We start from the raw sequence: 13,137 nt of genomic DNA, 5'->3' as shown, positions 1-13,137 counted from the left end.
AATCAAAACTCCCGGGGCATGTCCTTGGAATGCATTGTCAGCGGAAGCCAGCAGCCACATTGTTAGTGGCTCAGCTTCCCCACGCCCACTAGCATCACTCGAGACACGCCGGAAGCATAAACAGACACCAAGAAAGCATCTCGATGTGGTTTCCAAGTGGAGAGCCGGCCCTCTTGGTGACCAATGCTCACGAGTCTTGAAGTCAAAACACCGTGCCTGTTCCTATCGGGAAACTCGAGAGAGGCGATATTCACTGATGAGGAAAAGCTTCCGCTTGGCCTTCGGTTCCGATGCACTTCGGACAGTGCGAGGGAGCCACACCCCCATGATTCCCAAAATCCGGTCAAACTAGGATGATGAGCTCACGTTTTTTGCATGGTTTTGAAGCCACTAAGATCTATCATGTCTGAGATCTCAGGGCCCTGTGTGTCCGAGACCTTGAGATCTGCACGACAGTACATACCAACCCCTGCCCTACAGCCAACCTAGAATTGGGCGGTAACCGCTGTGAATGCAACTCTATGTATGCTTTTCGAGGTCTGGTATCACAGGAACGGTCTCCAGGACCCAAGATCTGGACCTAACGCATCTCTAGTTCTGGATGAAGCAGGCACTCCGCCCAAGAAAAAGACTCTTTCATGACAGGAGTTACCGATCGGTTAGCCTTGCATTTCCCCATATTATTGATCAAGTCTCGATTTTTTCAGCTTACAGACACATATCCACTCGACCGTGGATACGAAGACCAAGGACTACCATGGTCATGCCATCCTCACTCCTCGGTACGGCACCACGGCCAAGCACCTGGGTCAGCTCTTGATTATCCCACGTTGTTGTGTGCCACAGAGACAGCCCAGTCCGTTGTTCCTGAACTCAGATATTCTTCCACTACCCATATGGCGTTGAGCGGTTTCAAGTAACCTTTTGGGTTTCCTTATCGCAAATCTCTCCTGGTGCCTTAACTTGGACTTGACTCGGGTACACGATCAAGGTACTAAAACGGCCTCTCGCCGCAATCGATCTTGGCCATTCTCATTGAGCTTGACCATTTTTCAAGTTTCCATACTCGACAATAAAGAGGGTTTGCCTTGGCGAGCCGCCCATGCCATCAGCACGGCATCACTCAGCCCACCTCGAAGCTCGGCGCCTCCGTTCGCCTCCGCTCTCCACGTCCCCGGCTGGAGCTATGGCGTTACAGCTGTGGTCCATAAGCTCGGTTAAAGGGCCACGGGGAATCACTGACAAATCTTGGTAAGAGGGTCTCGTCTCTGCCGGTAAAGTGGTAGTGACTCCGGGCGGGAGCTCGGCGGCTCGATGCTCCCGGACTGAACGGCTGGACCGGAGCTATGGCTCAGCTTCGATGGCCACGGTGAGCAAACGTAGGTGGTACTTGGAATTATCTTCTCTTTAGTCAGTTACGCGGCTCATTGTGAGTCTTGGGCAGGCTTTGGGCATGAGAGGAAACGGAAGGCCGGTCTGAGATGGGGTAGTTGGCGAGACTAAACACGAATTCCCGACTCACTCACGTCGCTCTGGCCTACGTAGAGAGATTTTGCACAATGCCAAACCTTGCCGCTAAGAAGGATGTTTATTTTGCTCTCGTGACATGCAAGATCCAGTTCATAGTGATGATATCAGGGACAGATGACCAGGTGTATGTTGACTGAAACATGTTGTACTCCGCATCAAAACAGAGTTGGATATTTCACCTCTTCTCTGCTTCACACAGGCGCCTCAGAGCGCTTCATGTTGATAATCATCGAGCAATACGGTTGAATGCTGTATGGACTAAATAGAAACATGGAAAACGCAAATAAACTCCGAAATGAACAGTTGAAAAATATCCCGTCCCAATTTTTGCAAGATTGCAAAGGTCTCTCCTCAACACCCGCCAAGATCACCCCTTCTATGTAGCGCTTACAACTCCTCGTCGCCGTTACACTGCTGCATAATAACAACACGGCTGACCTCCATTTGGGGCTGCTTCCAAGTAGGATACCACTCGCCACGGGCCTCCCAGAAGTCTCTCTTGGCTGTCGGCGAGTTGTCGTACCATGGCTTTCCAGACTTGCCATCCTCGAACCAGCCATTGGTGGCGCCGACAGCAACGTTGAGGATCAGGTAGAACTCCTGATCAAACGGTGCATTGAGCTCGCCCGAGGCGGACCAGGGGTCAGTGAGTCGAGTGCCATTCTGGTCGACGTCGGGAAACCCGCCGCGCTTCCACATAGGCTTCTTGAAGTTGGTGTAGGTGACCTGGAGCAGGCGGGTGTTGACGTACGTAAACAGGTACTTCTGAGACCACTCTAGACCAAACATGTTGAAGCCAGCACTGTACGTAGTGTGGAGGGCTTTTCGCTTGTTGTTGGTCTTCCACCAACCGTCGTTGGCAGAGTTGGGACCCCAGTGCAGGGCAGAGCCGACAATGTCGTTTCCGCCTTGAGCGTATGTCCAGTTGTTTCCACGCGACTCAATGATGTCAATCTCGCCGGATCTAGGCCAGGGGCCGTAGGCGCTCTTGGCGGGCAACATCCAGATGGCAGGCCATAACCAGTCGCCCTCGGGAAGCTTGGCTGTCACTTCGATTCGGCCGTACTTGATGGTGGCTCCCTTCTTGGTGTTGATGCGACCAGACTTGACTGGGGGGACGACACTGTTGTTTCCCGCAGTCAAGTTGGTTGAAGCAATACAATTCGACCAGACCTTGGAGGTACAACTGCCGTCCTTGAAGAGATTGATGACGTTGTTCTTTTCCATCAACTTTGCATTCTGGAGCGTGGCCTTGATGATGAGGTTGCCGTTGTCGACATAGACATTCTCATCGGTGTTGGTTGTTTGTTCGAACTGTCCGTTACTACAAAGGTCAGTACGCTTCCATAGACCGAGGATAGAGAGAATAGAACTTACCCGTAACCACCAACTTCAACTTCCTTGGTCCAAATCTTTGGATCCAAGCCTCCACTAAAGTCTTCATCCAGGACAGGGCAGTAAGTGTTTTTCACAACACTTCTTATGCCGTCCCAGACGAGAAACCCAGAGCCGACAAGACCGAGAATGATGGCCAGGATTGGGAGAATTGTCACCCACTTCTCCTTGGGGTTGGTCTTTTCCAGCCATGGCTTCTCAATCTCACCAGGCTTGACTCTTCGCGAATGGAAGTACCGGTTCCGGTCCTCGAATTGCGTTCCGGAACCATTGGAAGACTCATAGTCGGAGGGAGGGCGTGAAAACTCGGGGATGCTAAACATGCCCGCGTTTCCGGCGGAGCCTGGTCCACGTACAGGCTCGATGCTGTGACGGAGGCCACTGTTTGGTGGCTCTGGGTGAGCTGAGTGAGTATTGGACTCGACAGACATGGTTCGTGAAATGTCTGTCGGACCAGGGCCAACCCCGTCATGGTCCTGGCTGCTTTGTCGATGCTGGCTCATGGCGGAAGAAGTGTCGGCCAGAAAATGTATCTCAGAGTGAATAAAGCTAGAGAATGGGGATGGAAAAGTCCAACTCCGTCCTCGCGGGAACTCAAGGCCAGTTCCTCAGATGCTCTCTAAAGATTGACAACAGAGCGGAGGCCAGAACAAGCAATTCTTGTTTATCAAACTCGCCAAATCTGAGAAAAAGAGGGTATAAGAAGAGATAAAAGACGATGAAGTGGTAGGCGTGGTTCAACGGCAGCGGGAAAGCCAGGTTCCGCCCACGGTTTTGATCGAGGCCATGGTAAACCAGATTCGATCTAACGCCGGACTCAGCCGAGCTACGATCCAGACAGTGCGTGAGAATGGATCAGAGTTGCTGGAGGCTGAGGGATCCATGAGCGACAAGACGAAGATGGCCAAAGGCGGATGAGAGCGTGGTTGCTAGGGAGAGGTCCGATCGTGGAATGGCTTGCGCCACAGTGCTATTCACACACGCTGAGCTGGCTGACTGCTTGTTATGGCCATTCTATTAGCGCGCTTTGCATCTATTTCCACCGAGACCTAGCATCTAAATACAGTGCTCTCAACACACGACACTGTACGCTCTTGCCTGATCATCAATTCCAGAAACTCAAGCCACACCATTCCAGCAACTCTCCTCCATCATCACCAATCTCGACAATATCTCAGGCCCTACTCGCAACCTTCGATAGCAAAGTTTACATGAGACAGCTCTTCCGAGCGCTAGTCGACGGCCAGACCCCCATAGTTTCCGTTCCGGTCCTACCCATGACTCCGGCTCGTCTTGTCGAGACCCATCGCCGAGGTCGCCAGTGAGGCAGCCCTTGTTTCCCTTGGCAATACCGGCATTGCTGTCACGAACCATACCGAGTACCCGACTTGGTCATTGCTTTCTCTCGAGCCTTGGCAATGATTCAAGCTCTCTAGAGGTGCGAGACGTGCTTGAATCAATTTTGTCCCTTGTTAGGCAACAAGGGCATCACCGGGGTCGATTTGTCTACAGTCAGGCAGAGTAGGATTAGTAGGATCCTAAGGCCTTTGTTTTTGATTACTATTCACGCAGCTCAGCGACCTGATCGTCGTCCTCCTCCAAATTCCCACTTACCCTAGTCTCACCAACCTGCCAGACCTCGCAGAAGCGGCGATAGCATCGGCAGGAACAAGCTCAACGTGGCTGAGGAGACATGACCACGCCCCTCCCGCTATCTTCAGGGTCCTGAACCTTGATTTACTTTAGGTACACGCCCTGGAGATCTCAGGAACCGCGTCTTGATCACCCACGACGAGGGCTTGCCACTTGATCAGCCAAACTCCTGGCCCGTGGGAACTTGTGGGAACTTGGCCGCTCAATATGCGCTCACTTATTCACTCACCCAGCATCTCGTGTCTTTACTGGGCTGATTGTCGATCCAGATGGCGAATAGCATCATCGTTGCCGCCATAGAAAGGGCAATCTCAGCAACCAGGAGCTTTTCACCACCAATCCTACAAACTGTCAACGGTTATCCCTTACGTTTTGAAGGTATCATTGTTCGCCACCTCTATACTCAAACAAGCCTGTCATTGGCAATTGCTATGATATCTACTGGACAGCGAACGTGACGGCATGATCACCGTTGCGCTCAGGCCCAGTGCTGCCAGCCGATGCCTCTCCAATCACTATATCACCTCAAGTGACGATGCAGCGGCATTCCCGTGTTGCTACTGACTAATTGGGCCTTGCCGAGGTCTTGGCACGGAAATGTTAGGTGCTCAATTGCGTGCCTTGGGCTCGTTCACCATGTTCCTTAGAGTTTGCCCCTAAAGGCCAGCTGCGGATTTGATCGAGGACAATGACAAGGCGATGCCTACCTACGAAAATCTAACAGAAGCGACAGGCCTGGGGTCCCTGAGGCCGAGAAGAAGTATTTCAACTGTTTGATCGACAACAGAGAATCAAACCTAGAATGCCAACACTGGCTTCTGGATGTCTCGGGACGCTCAGCACAAAGTCAATCTCACAGGTGGCCCACGGGGACAAATGGGGACGACCGCCTCTCCTCTTCCTCGTGAAGATTTATGAGAATTTGATTCGTTGTCAGTGAGACATGACGACTGTCCATATTGGATGGACACGGGTTGCCCGCAGATGGCAATGTGGATAGCGATTGCATACCATACACATGAACCGAGTGTCTGGACCAGGCACTGGCGCCACAAGCGTGGCCGGCTACCCCAGAGCATCAGAGGTCAACCGGATCGAACCACTATTCCAGCTTATCGGGCAGTTTACCTTTCCACCTCTGGAAGATTTGCGGCCTGAGTGCTGTCTCAGACCCTTGGCCATGTGCCATCGCAAGGGTTCAAACTGCACATTGTCCTGATCCCCAGCTGCCGCGCCTGCCGATGGCTTCGTAAACGTGGAGTGGCAGGCATACAAGGTTATGCCATGGCTTCATCTGGCGTTGGAGACTCCTACCGGGATGGCTGTCTAACGATCCATCTCTATTCTCAGCATTCAGGCACCAGGGGAAGGAGAGTCATGAATACCCAAAGCCAAATGTCGGTATCACTACCATGGAGAAAAGAGTTTCAGAGCTTGATAGTTGGCCTGGATTTCAAAACATATCATTGATGCAACAGATCAAGATACCAACCAACAACTGGGAAAAGATGACTGCAGCTGCAAGTGCAGATCAAGAGTCACCGAACACTCTTGGGCTCACTCCCCTCCAGAGGCTTTGCTACTGGAAATGGGAAATCCTTAGCCATCCCTCTCTCAAGATGGCGAGTACCCCTCCATTTTCAAGTCGATCACATATCGACATGCCGCGCTCTGCAAAGGAACTACGGCCCAAGTAGAGCTAAGAGGTGACGAAAGGTGTGGCTCGTGCCCCAGTTTCGTGAGTCCCAATCCGGGGATCTAGACCACAGATATCCTTGACACACGCGCCCACTAACAGGGTTCAGGGTTCGAGGCTCGGATGCTCCCCCGATCTGACAGGTGCTACAGCACGACACCTCCAAGTGCGGCCACGGTCACAACCCTTCATGGATCCGGAAGCTTGGCGGCGCATTTGGGTTCACCGTGGGGCGTTGGAGTTGGATGCTCGCTTTCATCGACAATGGCGGCAGCTTACAGTTCACCATGTGCCCGGCAGACTCTCTGAGTGGTCCAGAGCTTGGAAAACGGGGTGTCCGAGAGCTCTCGCCCAAGTATGAGATGGTGGAGCTTTGCTGGTGAGGGGAGGAGAGTTCCCATGGCCTCGTCGTGGGAATACTTATTAAACGCGGCCGGTAGACCGTTTCCTCGCCCGCTCACTTTCGCGTTGATCACGCTGCATTCTGCGCCTTTCTCTCTTTTGATCTTATTGCGATAGACGCATTGTTATTGCGTCTGACACTCTCTTCATCTTGACAAGGTCAAGTTTCGTGGTAGATAACTCGGTGCACCAGTTCACTACACTCCCTTCCCTTGCCCTCGAACGGCATACAAGAGCAACAGTCTTTCCTGCGTCTGCTATCTGTATACAAGTCGACACGATCGTTATATTACCGGCCTTGGTTGCCACCCTGAGCCATGTTGTGGTCCAAGATTCTTGTTGGCTTTGCCAGCATGGTAGCCTGTGTGGAAGCAGCTAAAGACTTGGGAACTGTCTTGCGAAATCACCCAAAGCTGACCAGCTACTACAAGTTAATCCAGGTTGGTCATGCTCCGCTCAAGTCGGAATGCCCATGCTAACAAGGCTCCTAGAAATACCCCGAAATCCTGATGCAATTACCCAGTTACAAGGGCGTGACGGTACATCTCAGCCACAACATCCTTTCCCCTGCATTTACTAACTCACGGCAGATTGTGGCACCCTCTGATTATGCCTTTACCCAAATTCCCTATTCAGCACTTTCAAATATCTGGAATCCTGAACACAAAAACACGACTGTGCCCCTGCTCCAATATCACATCCTTCAGGGGACCATCAACACTGGGGACCTCAAAGCTGGCCCTGCTTACGTCAAGCCTACACTACTTAAGGATCCTACATGGGCCAATGTCACCAACGGTCAGAATATCCTCATTACAAAGCAACCAGACGTGGTGGTCTTCAGCACAAGGCTTGGAAGCCGGGCCACGGTCGTCAACAACGATATTGAGTTCGAAGGTGGTCTCATCCAGATCGTTGATAGTGTGCTTGTCCCTCCCTCTGGGATCGGCCAGGTCCTCACGGCTAGTCAAGTGCAGTCTTTCCTCGGCGGCTTGTACGACTCCAAGATCATGCCCGCTCTCGACGACGTCAAGGACATCACCGTCTTTGCTCCCAGGGACCAAGCCATGGAAGCCATTGGAGGAACTCTTGCCAAGATGAGTTTGAGCCAGTTGGCCGAGGTCATGGGCTACCATATTGTTCGTGGCAAGGTGCTGGTGTCTACGGATCTCAGAAATGCCAAATCTCTCAAAACAATAAGCCAGGGCAAAAGGCTGCAAATCCGCCAAATCGGCAACGAGATGTTTGTCAACTCGGCCAAGATCATCTCGACCGACATTCTCATCTCTAACGGCATCCTGCACATCATCACCAACGTCAATAACCCCGATGACGCGGATGCAGTGCCGAATCCCAACCTCTGGGCTCAGACTCCTGTCTTCCGCAACAGCCACGTCGACAACGTGTTCCAGACGGCCATACCCTGCACTACGCTCTGTATAACCGACCTCCACATGACGCCCAAGGCGACGGCGACAAAGGAAAATGTTGACGCGGCGGCCATAACACCCGATTCCATGTTTACGACGAGGAGCAAGGGAGTGGCGCCGGCGCGGGCCACGGCGCATGTCGCTCGGGCTGCTCTGGGCATGATGGGTATAGGTGCGGGAATGGCTCTACTATGATGATATTTCTGGGTTTCTTGTATATTCATTCTGTCATTTCCTCGAGCTTTGGTGTTTCAGGTCCGGCTTATTTCCCTTCTCTCCTTTGCACTTGTAGGACTAGTATCCATAGATTCGCAGTCGCAATACCCATCGTTTGATAGACACTGCTGTGATACTACATATCGTGCACATAGACTCTAAGATGGAACTGGAGAGTGCGCTGCCAGTCTGGTCCGTGGGAGCACATGTCTGATGCTCCAACTTGGATATTTCGCGCGCTCATATTATTATTTCTTGGCGCACCGAAATATTAAACGAATAATAAGAAGAGACTTCATTAAGCTCCGGCATAATAACTGAGGAAATTAGAGGAGATCCTTTCAAACTTAAAACTTCTACTCCAATATTCAACATGATATGATAGAATACGAGATGCTAATGAAAGTTAGGTTGCCAAGCAGAACCAGCCTCAATGGTAATGGATACCAAAAAGGCAACTTGGCCAGACTCCCTCCCTCGTTCATTTTCTATGGCCACAGCCGGATAACGATAGCCGAGTAGCCGTCATATGTGAAACAGCCCAAGAATCCTCATGTGAAGAAGCCACGCATCGGCAGCGCTTTGATCCATGCTCTTGAAGACAACACGTGGGAGAGGAATAAGCAATTATTGCCAACTCAAAAAAGCAAGTCGCAATCTCCCGCTTGGTCTGGTCCCATTCCAATTGAGGTAATTCACTTCCGAAAGGCTTTTTTCTACTTCTTTCTATTTATTTCTTTGCTCCATCTTGGCAATCAGGTAAGTCATAGCGAAAGAGTGAACCTGGTTCCCCGCATAGTGAGGACCTTTTGTTCTAGCCTCGGTCTAGGACGGAAGAATCATGGTTCAACGGGTACCTACGTACGTGTGTGCCTATGCTTGTGATGCATCCTTGATGCAGAACCAACCTGATTCACCGGGAGACCTTCCGAACCTGTCCTATGGACGGATATCAAGGTCCCAGCCGGCGCACGGTGTCAGTCTAGGGTAGTTCGACTCTCTGATCCTTGGTTTGTGGGCAGGATGGCTTCATCAGTGTTGGGAGGGAATAATAGCACGGTTTAAGGAGAGAGGAACAGGGGGTGGCCGTGTAAGTGGACCAGAAGAGAATAGAAGACAATAGGCCTGAGCTGAGTCCGAGTCGAGCCGGTTGCCGAGAGAGGAAATTGGTGAGGGTCCAAGGATGGATGCTGGATATGGTATGCAGCTATATCTGCCTGTGTCTGTGCCGCGGAAGAACGGGGAACGGACGGAGAAGGGGAATGGGATGGGTACGGGTACGGGAACGGGGCAATCGACAAGACTTACCCGCCGCCTGAGCTTGTGCTTGTGCTTGTGCTTGTGCTTGTGCTTGTGCTTGTGCCCGTGTTTCGTAAAAGGAAAGTCAAGTGTCCAATACCTAGGCCGCCTTTGGTCATTATCACACAATACCGCAGCCCGAAGTGCCAAAAAGGGTCCCGCATGTTTCCACACTCTTTGTTGAGGCCTCCCTAAACGGGCGATAGGGTTTCATGTAATGTAATGTCATGTACTATGACGAGTGTTCAGCTGAGCTGAAAGTAGAGTATCAATCGGTAAAAAAAAAAAAAAAGACATGCACACGATATATCCGGCGTTGCAATAGTCGTAACCCGATGCCTTCCCCCTCCCCCTCCATATCCGTTCCCCCTCCATAAAACTCCAGCCGCCGCCTATCGAAAGGACCTGTCCCAGAAACAATAGAACCATCCATCCATGGATATTAGATATAAGACGCCCCTCCCCGGTCCCTGGGCCCCCTCCCCCGTCGAACCCCCGATAACCCACGCCACACAGGGCAACATCTCCGTCGTTCATGCGCCAAGACCTTCAACTGGGCTTGCCGTCCGTGGGACCGACGCTCACCCTTCCCCCCCCACAAGCGCTGTTTGCTTCCGCATCCTCCCCAAAATACGCAGATCTTTGTGACCCAGCGTCCGTCGCTGCCGCCGTGTGTGTGGCTCGTTCTGTTTGGGGGTCACATCTTCGACCCTGGCGTGATCGCCCCACGGGACATGGAAGGCTGCTCCCCTTTCCCCTCTCCCGCCGTTTCTTGCTTTCCCACGAGGTGCACACTCTGTAGATCCCCAAGACAAAACTCCCGGGTGGCGGACCAGGGTGTGTGTGTAAGCTCCTCCTGGGGGGGCGAAGATCTTGGCTTCGAGAAAAAGGAAACAGGATTCCTTGCCTTGCCGCTCCGGGCAGCTGGATGAGGCTTGATCGGCCGAGAGAAGACAAGGCAGACAGACAGACAGACACACGCAAGGTGGTGGCGGCATGAGGAGAAGAAAGCTCATCTCCAACAGAGTTCCCCAGAGATTCACATCCATCACAGAACCCAGCTGTGCGGAGGAGAAGGAGGCGGGTTTGGCTGTGGAGGAGGGACGCGTGGGCCTCCTGGGGGCGTAGGCGGAGGGTCAGGATCTTGGGGTTGAGGAAGACAAGTTGGCAGCCGTGGGATCCTTCGCATGTCAAGAATCATGAGTGAGCGAGGAGAGAGTATAGCAGAATCCATCTGTGTATGGTTGATAGTCAAAGAGGAGAATAGAATGATGAAGCGAAAGAGGAAAAGGACAAGGAGAGATTATATAAAGAGGTTGACACTTAGATAGACCGGAGAGAGAGAGGGGGTGGGAAACACGGATTTGGAGAAGGCTTTGCCCGCAGGCCGTGAGGTTATATTCGTCAACGACCGTGGCTTACCCCCCCTTCCCCGAGCTTCTCAGTGAATCGGCGCGTCTCTCTCCCAGGTACCTAATGAGGCTCACCTCTGGCTCTCGGACGGCATCCATGGCACGACATGTATGTACCTCGACTGGGATGCGGGCTGGGCTGGACTGGACTAGAGTAGAAGCTGGGTGCTTGCTCCTCACCAAAGAGCAGCGCAGCACAACGCAGCGCAGCTCCCGTCTATCCGCCTTCCTCTACGCGGCCAGCCGCGCATGGTCATGGTGTAGCCCGCGGCATCTACATCCGCTGCCCGCCATGTCCCCAGCATCACCCATCGTCATACCCGAGGCAGTGGTTCACAACGAGGACTGGGACTGCGCCAGGCGCATCAGGTGGTCAGAGGGGGCGTAGGCGTGAGGGGAACTGAGCTGGAACGGCGAATATGTTGCCTAGATGAGTAGAGCCGAGCAGCTGGGTAGGGTTCAGGGCCTGGCCGGGGAGGTGAGGAAGCCAGGCCAGGCAAGGGAAGGGATGTAAGTCATGGGAAGGGGTTGATGTGTGAGAGGCCCAGGCAAGGCAAGGCAAGGCAAGGCATTGGCATGACATACAGACCGACGCAGCGCGCGCCCGCGCTAGCTGTGACACGCCCTCGGTGATTTGAGGCTCAACTAAGAGTATAGTATCCATCCTCCTGGGAGACGCTATCCTGTGGCAGGTCTGAGAGAAGCGGGCGGCCGCGTGGAGTTCGTGTGGGTGACAGGGAGTCCGTGACGCCCAGGGCAACCAAGCAAGAAGCGCAGCAGTGCTCACACGCACGCAGCATGCTGGTGATGACTAGAGGCCGGCTGTCCGTCGTCGGTCAGTCAGTCAGTCATCCATACCTACCTTACACATACAGGCAATCAGGCTGAGATCACATCCCCCCTCCCCATCACACACCTCGCCTCGCCTCTCCAACTTGGGGTACCAAGACGCCGCATCAGTGGGGTCGGTCTGTATCGATATGGCTGACATCCATGGGGCGTACTTGGCTGACCGCAGCTCACCAACATCATCATTGTCGTCCACAAACAACAAGCAGCCACACTGTCAACTTCTCGGTAGCATAACCGACTGGCACGGACTAGGATCCTCGCCAATATTTCGTGTTCCAGAGCCGAGCGAGAGTGCCATACCATGCTATGCCATGCCAGGCTGAGTGAGCACCCTCCGTCGCCGCCGAACGCCGACCGCCAACCGCCCGCCCAGCTCCATTCATCCAGGCTTCAGCCAGCAGCGGCGCCGCGCCTAGAAACAACAACAGACGATGCGCCACACACATGCCTTCGTCGTACCATGCAACAGTCCTGAAGCGGTAATACAGCGAGACCGGACGCTAAAGCCGAGAATCGACCGAGCCGTCTGTTCCCTTGGGGCATCTCGCAAGCTCCTTGGAAGAGGCAGAGAAGGAGAAGGGGATAGAGAGGCATTTAAGGCCGCTCCAGCAAAATATCGGGGAGATGACCCCCTGCGACGGCCGGACGGTGAAACTTGCAACGCTGGTGGGACGAGCTAGGAGCTTTTTTCCTCTTCTTGCTTGACCATCCTGGAACCCGGGCTCCCGCCATTGGCTACCATGCGGATGGATCACATGCTGGAGGAAGCTCTTGGTCGGTGGGTATGGGTAGCTGTGACGATGGATGGATGTGAAGCCCCCCTCCCCTTCCCAAGTCGGAAGTGTGGTGGCTGTCATTGCAACGGGTCGGACTCGTGCTGAATGAGCGGCGCTGAACTGCGCTGGACTTGCCCGTGATGCCCTGCGCTGCGCTGCGTTGCGCTGCGGCGGGTGCTACGTTGTAAGACGCCCTCAACTTTGTACCCTGCTGTCGTCTCCAAGGCGCCCAGTGAGCCGACACTCGCCGACAGCCATGTACTCCTGAGTAGACAAGAGGTGCAAAGGTGGCGATACATGTCGCGAGATGTGCACCAATGCCATCGACTCAGCGCAGTGCTGATGGTGTCAGACCTCGTTCCGCATCGAATCTCAGCGCTCGCTTCAACACATCCACCGTGTTGGGCCCTCCCAGCTGAGCCATAGTTGGCGCCGACCCCGATGGCCTAGGCCTCTCGTCTTTTCGCGGATGGGAG

General features: G+C 53.4%; 2 protein-coding genes across 2 annotated transcripts; one reads left to right on the top strand and one right to left on the bottom strand.

Annotated features, from left to right (window-relative positions):
- Positions 1 to 1,917: 1,917 nt before the first annotated feature.
- On the bottom strand, positions 1,918 to 3,428 carry NCS57_00419600 (GH16 domain-containing protein; the record flags this gene model as incomplete). Its single annotated transcript, XM_053054166.1, has 2 exons — positions 1,918 to 2,854; positions 2,908 to 3,428. The coding sequence occupies 2 exons, from the start codon at positions 3,426 to 3,428 to the stop codon at positions 1,918 to 1,920; spliced, it is 1,458 nt and encodes a 485-aa protein (XP_052916326.1).
- Positions 3,429 to 6,993: 3,565 nt separating this feature from the next.
- Positions 6,994 to 8,301, top strand: NCS57_00419500 (uncharacterized protein; the record flags this gene model as incomplete). The annotated part of the gene is made up of 3 exons (XM_053054165.1): positions 6,994 to 7,116; positions 7,168 to 7,215; positions 7,267 to 8,301. 3 exons carry the CDS (start codon positions 6,994 to 6,996, stop codon positions 8,299 to 8,301), a joined length of 1,206 nt encoding a protein of 401 aa, XP_052916325.1.
- Positions 8,302 to 13,137: the final 4,836 nt, after the last annotated feature.

The sequence above is a fragment of the Fusarium keratoplasticum genome, chromosome 3, assembly GCF_025433545.1.
Source record: "Fusarium keratoplasticum isolate Fu6.1 chromosome 3, whole genome shotgun sequence".
NCBI lineage: Eukaryota > Fungi > Ascomycota > Sordariomycetes > Hypocreales > Nectriaceae > Fusarium > Fusarium keratoplasticum.
The sequence above is the reverse complement of the archived record's forward strand: the minus strand, read 5'-3'. Positions and strand labels throughout refer to the sequence as shown.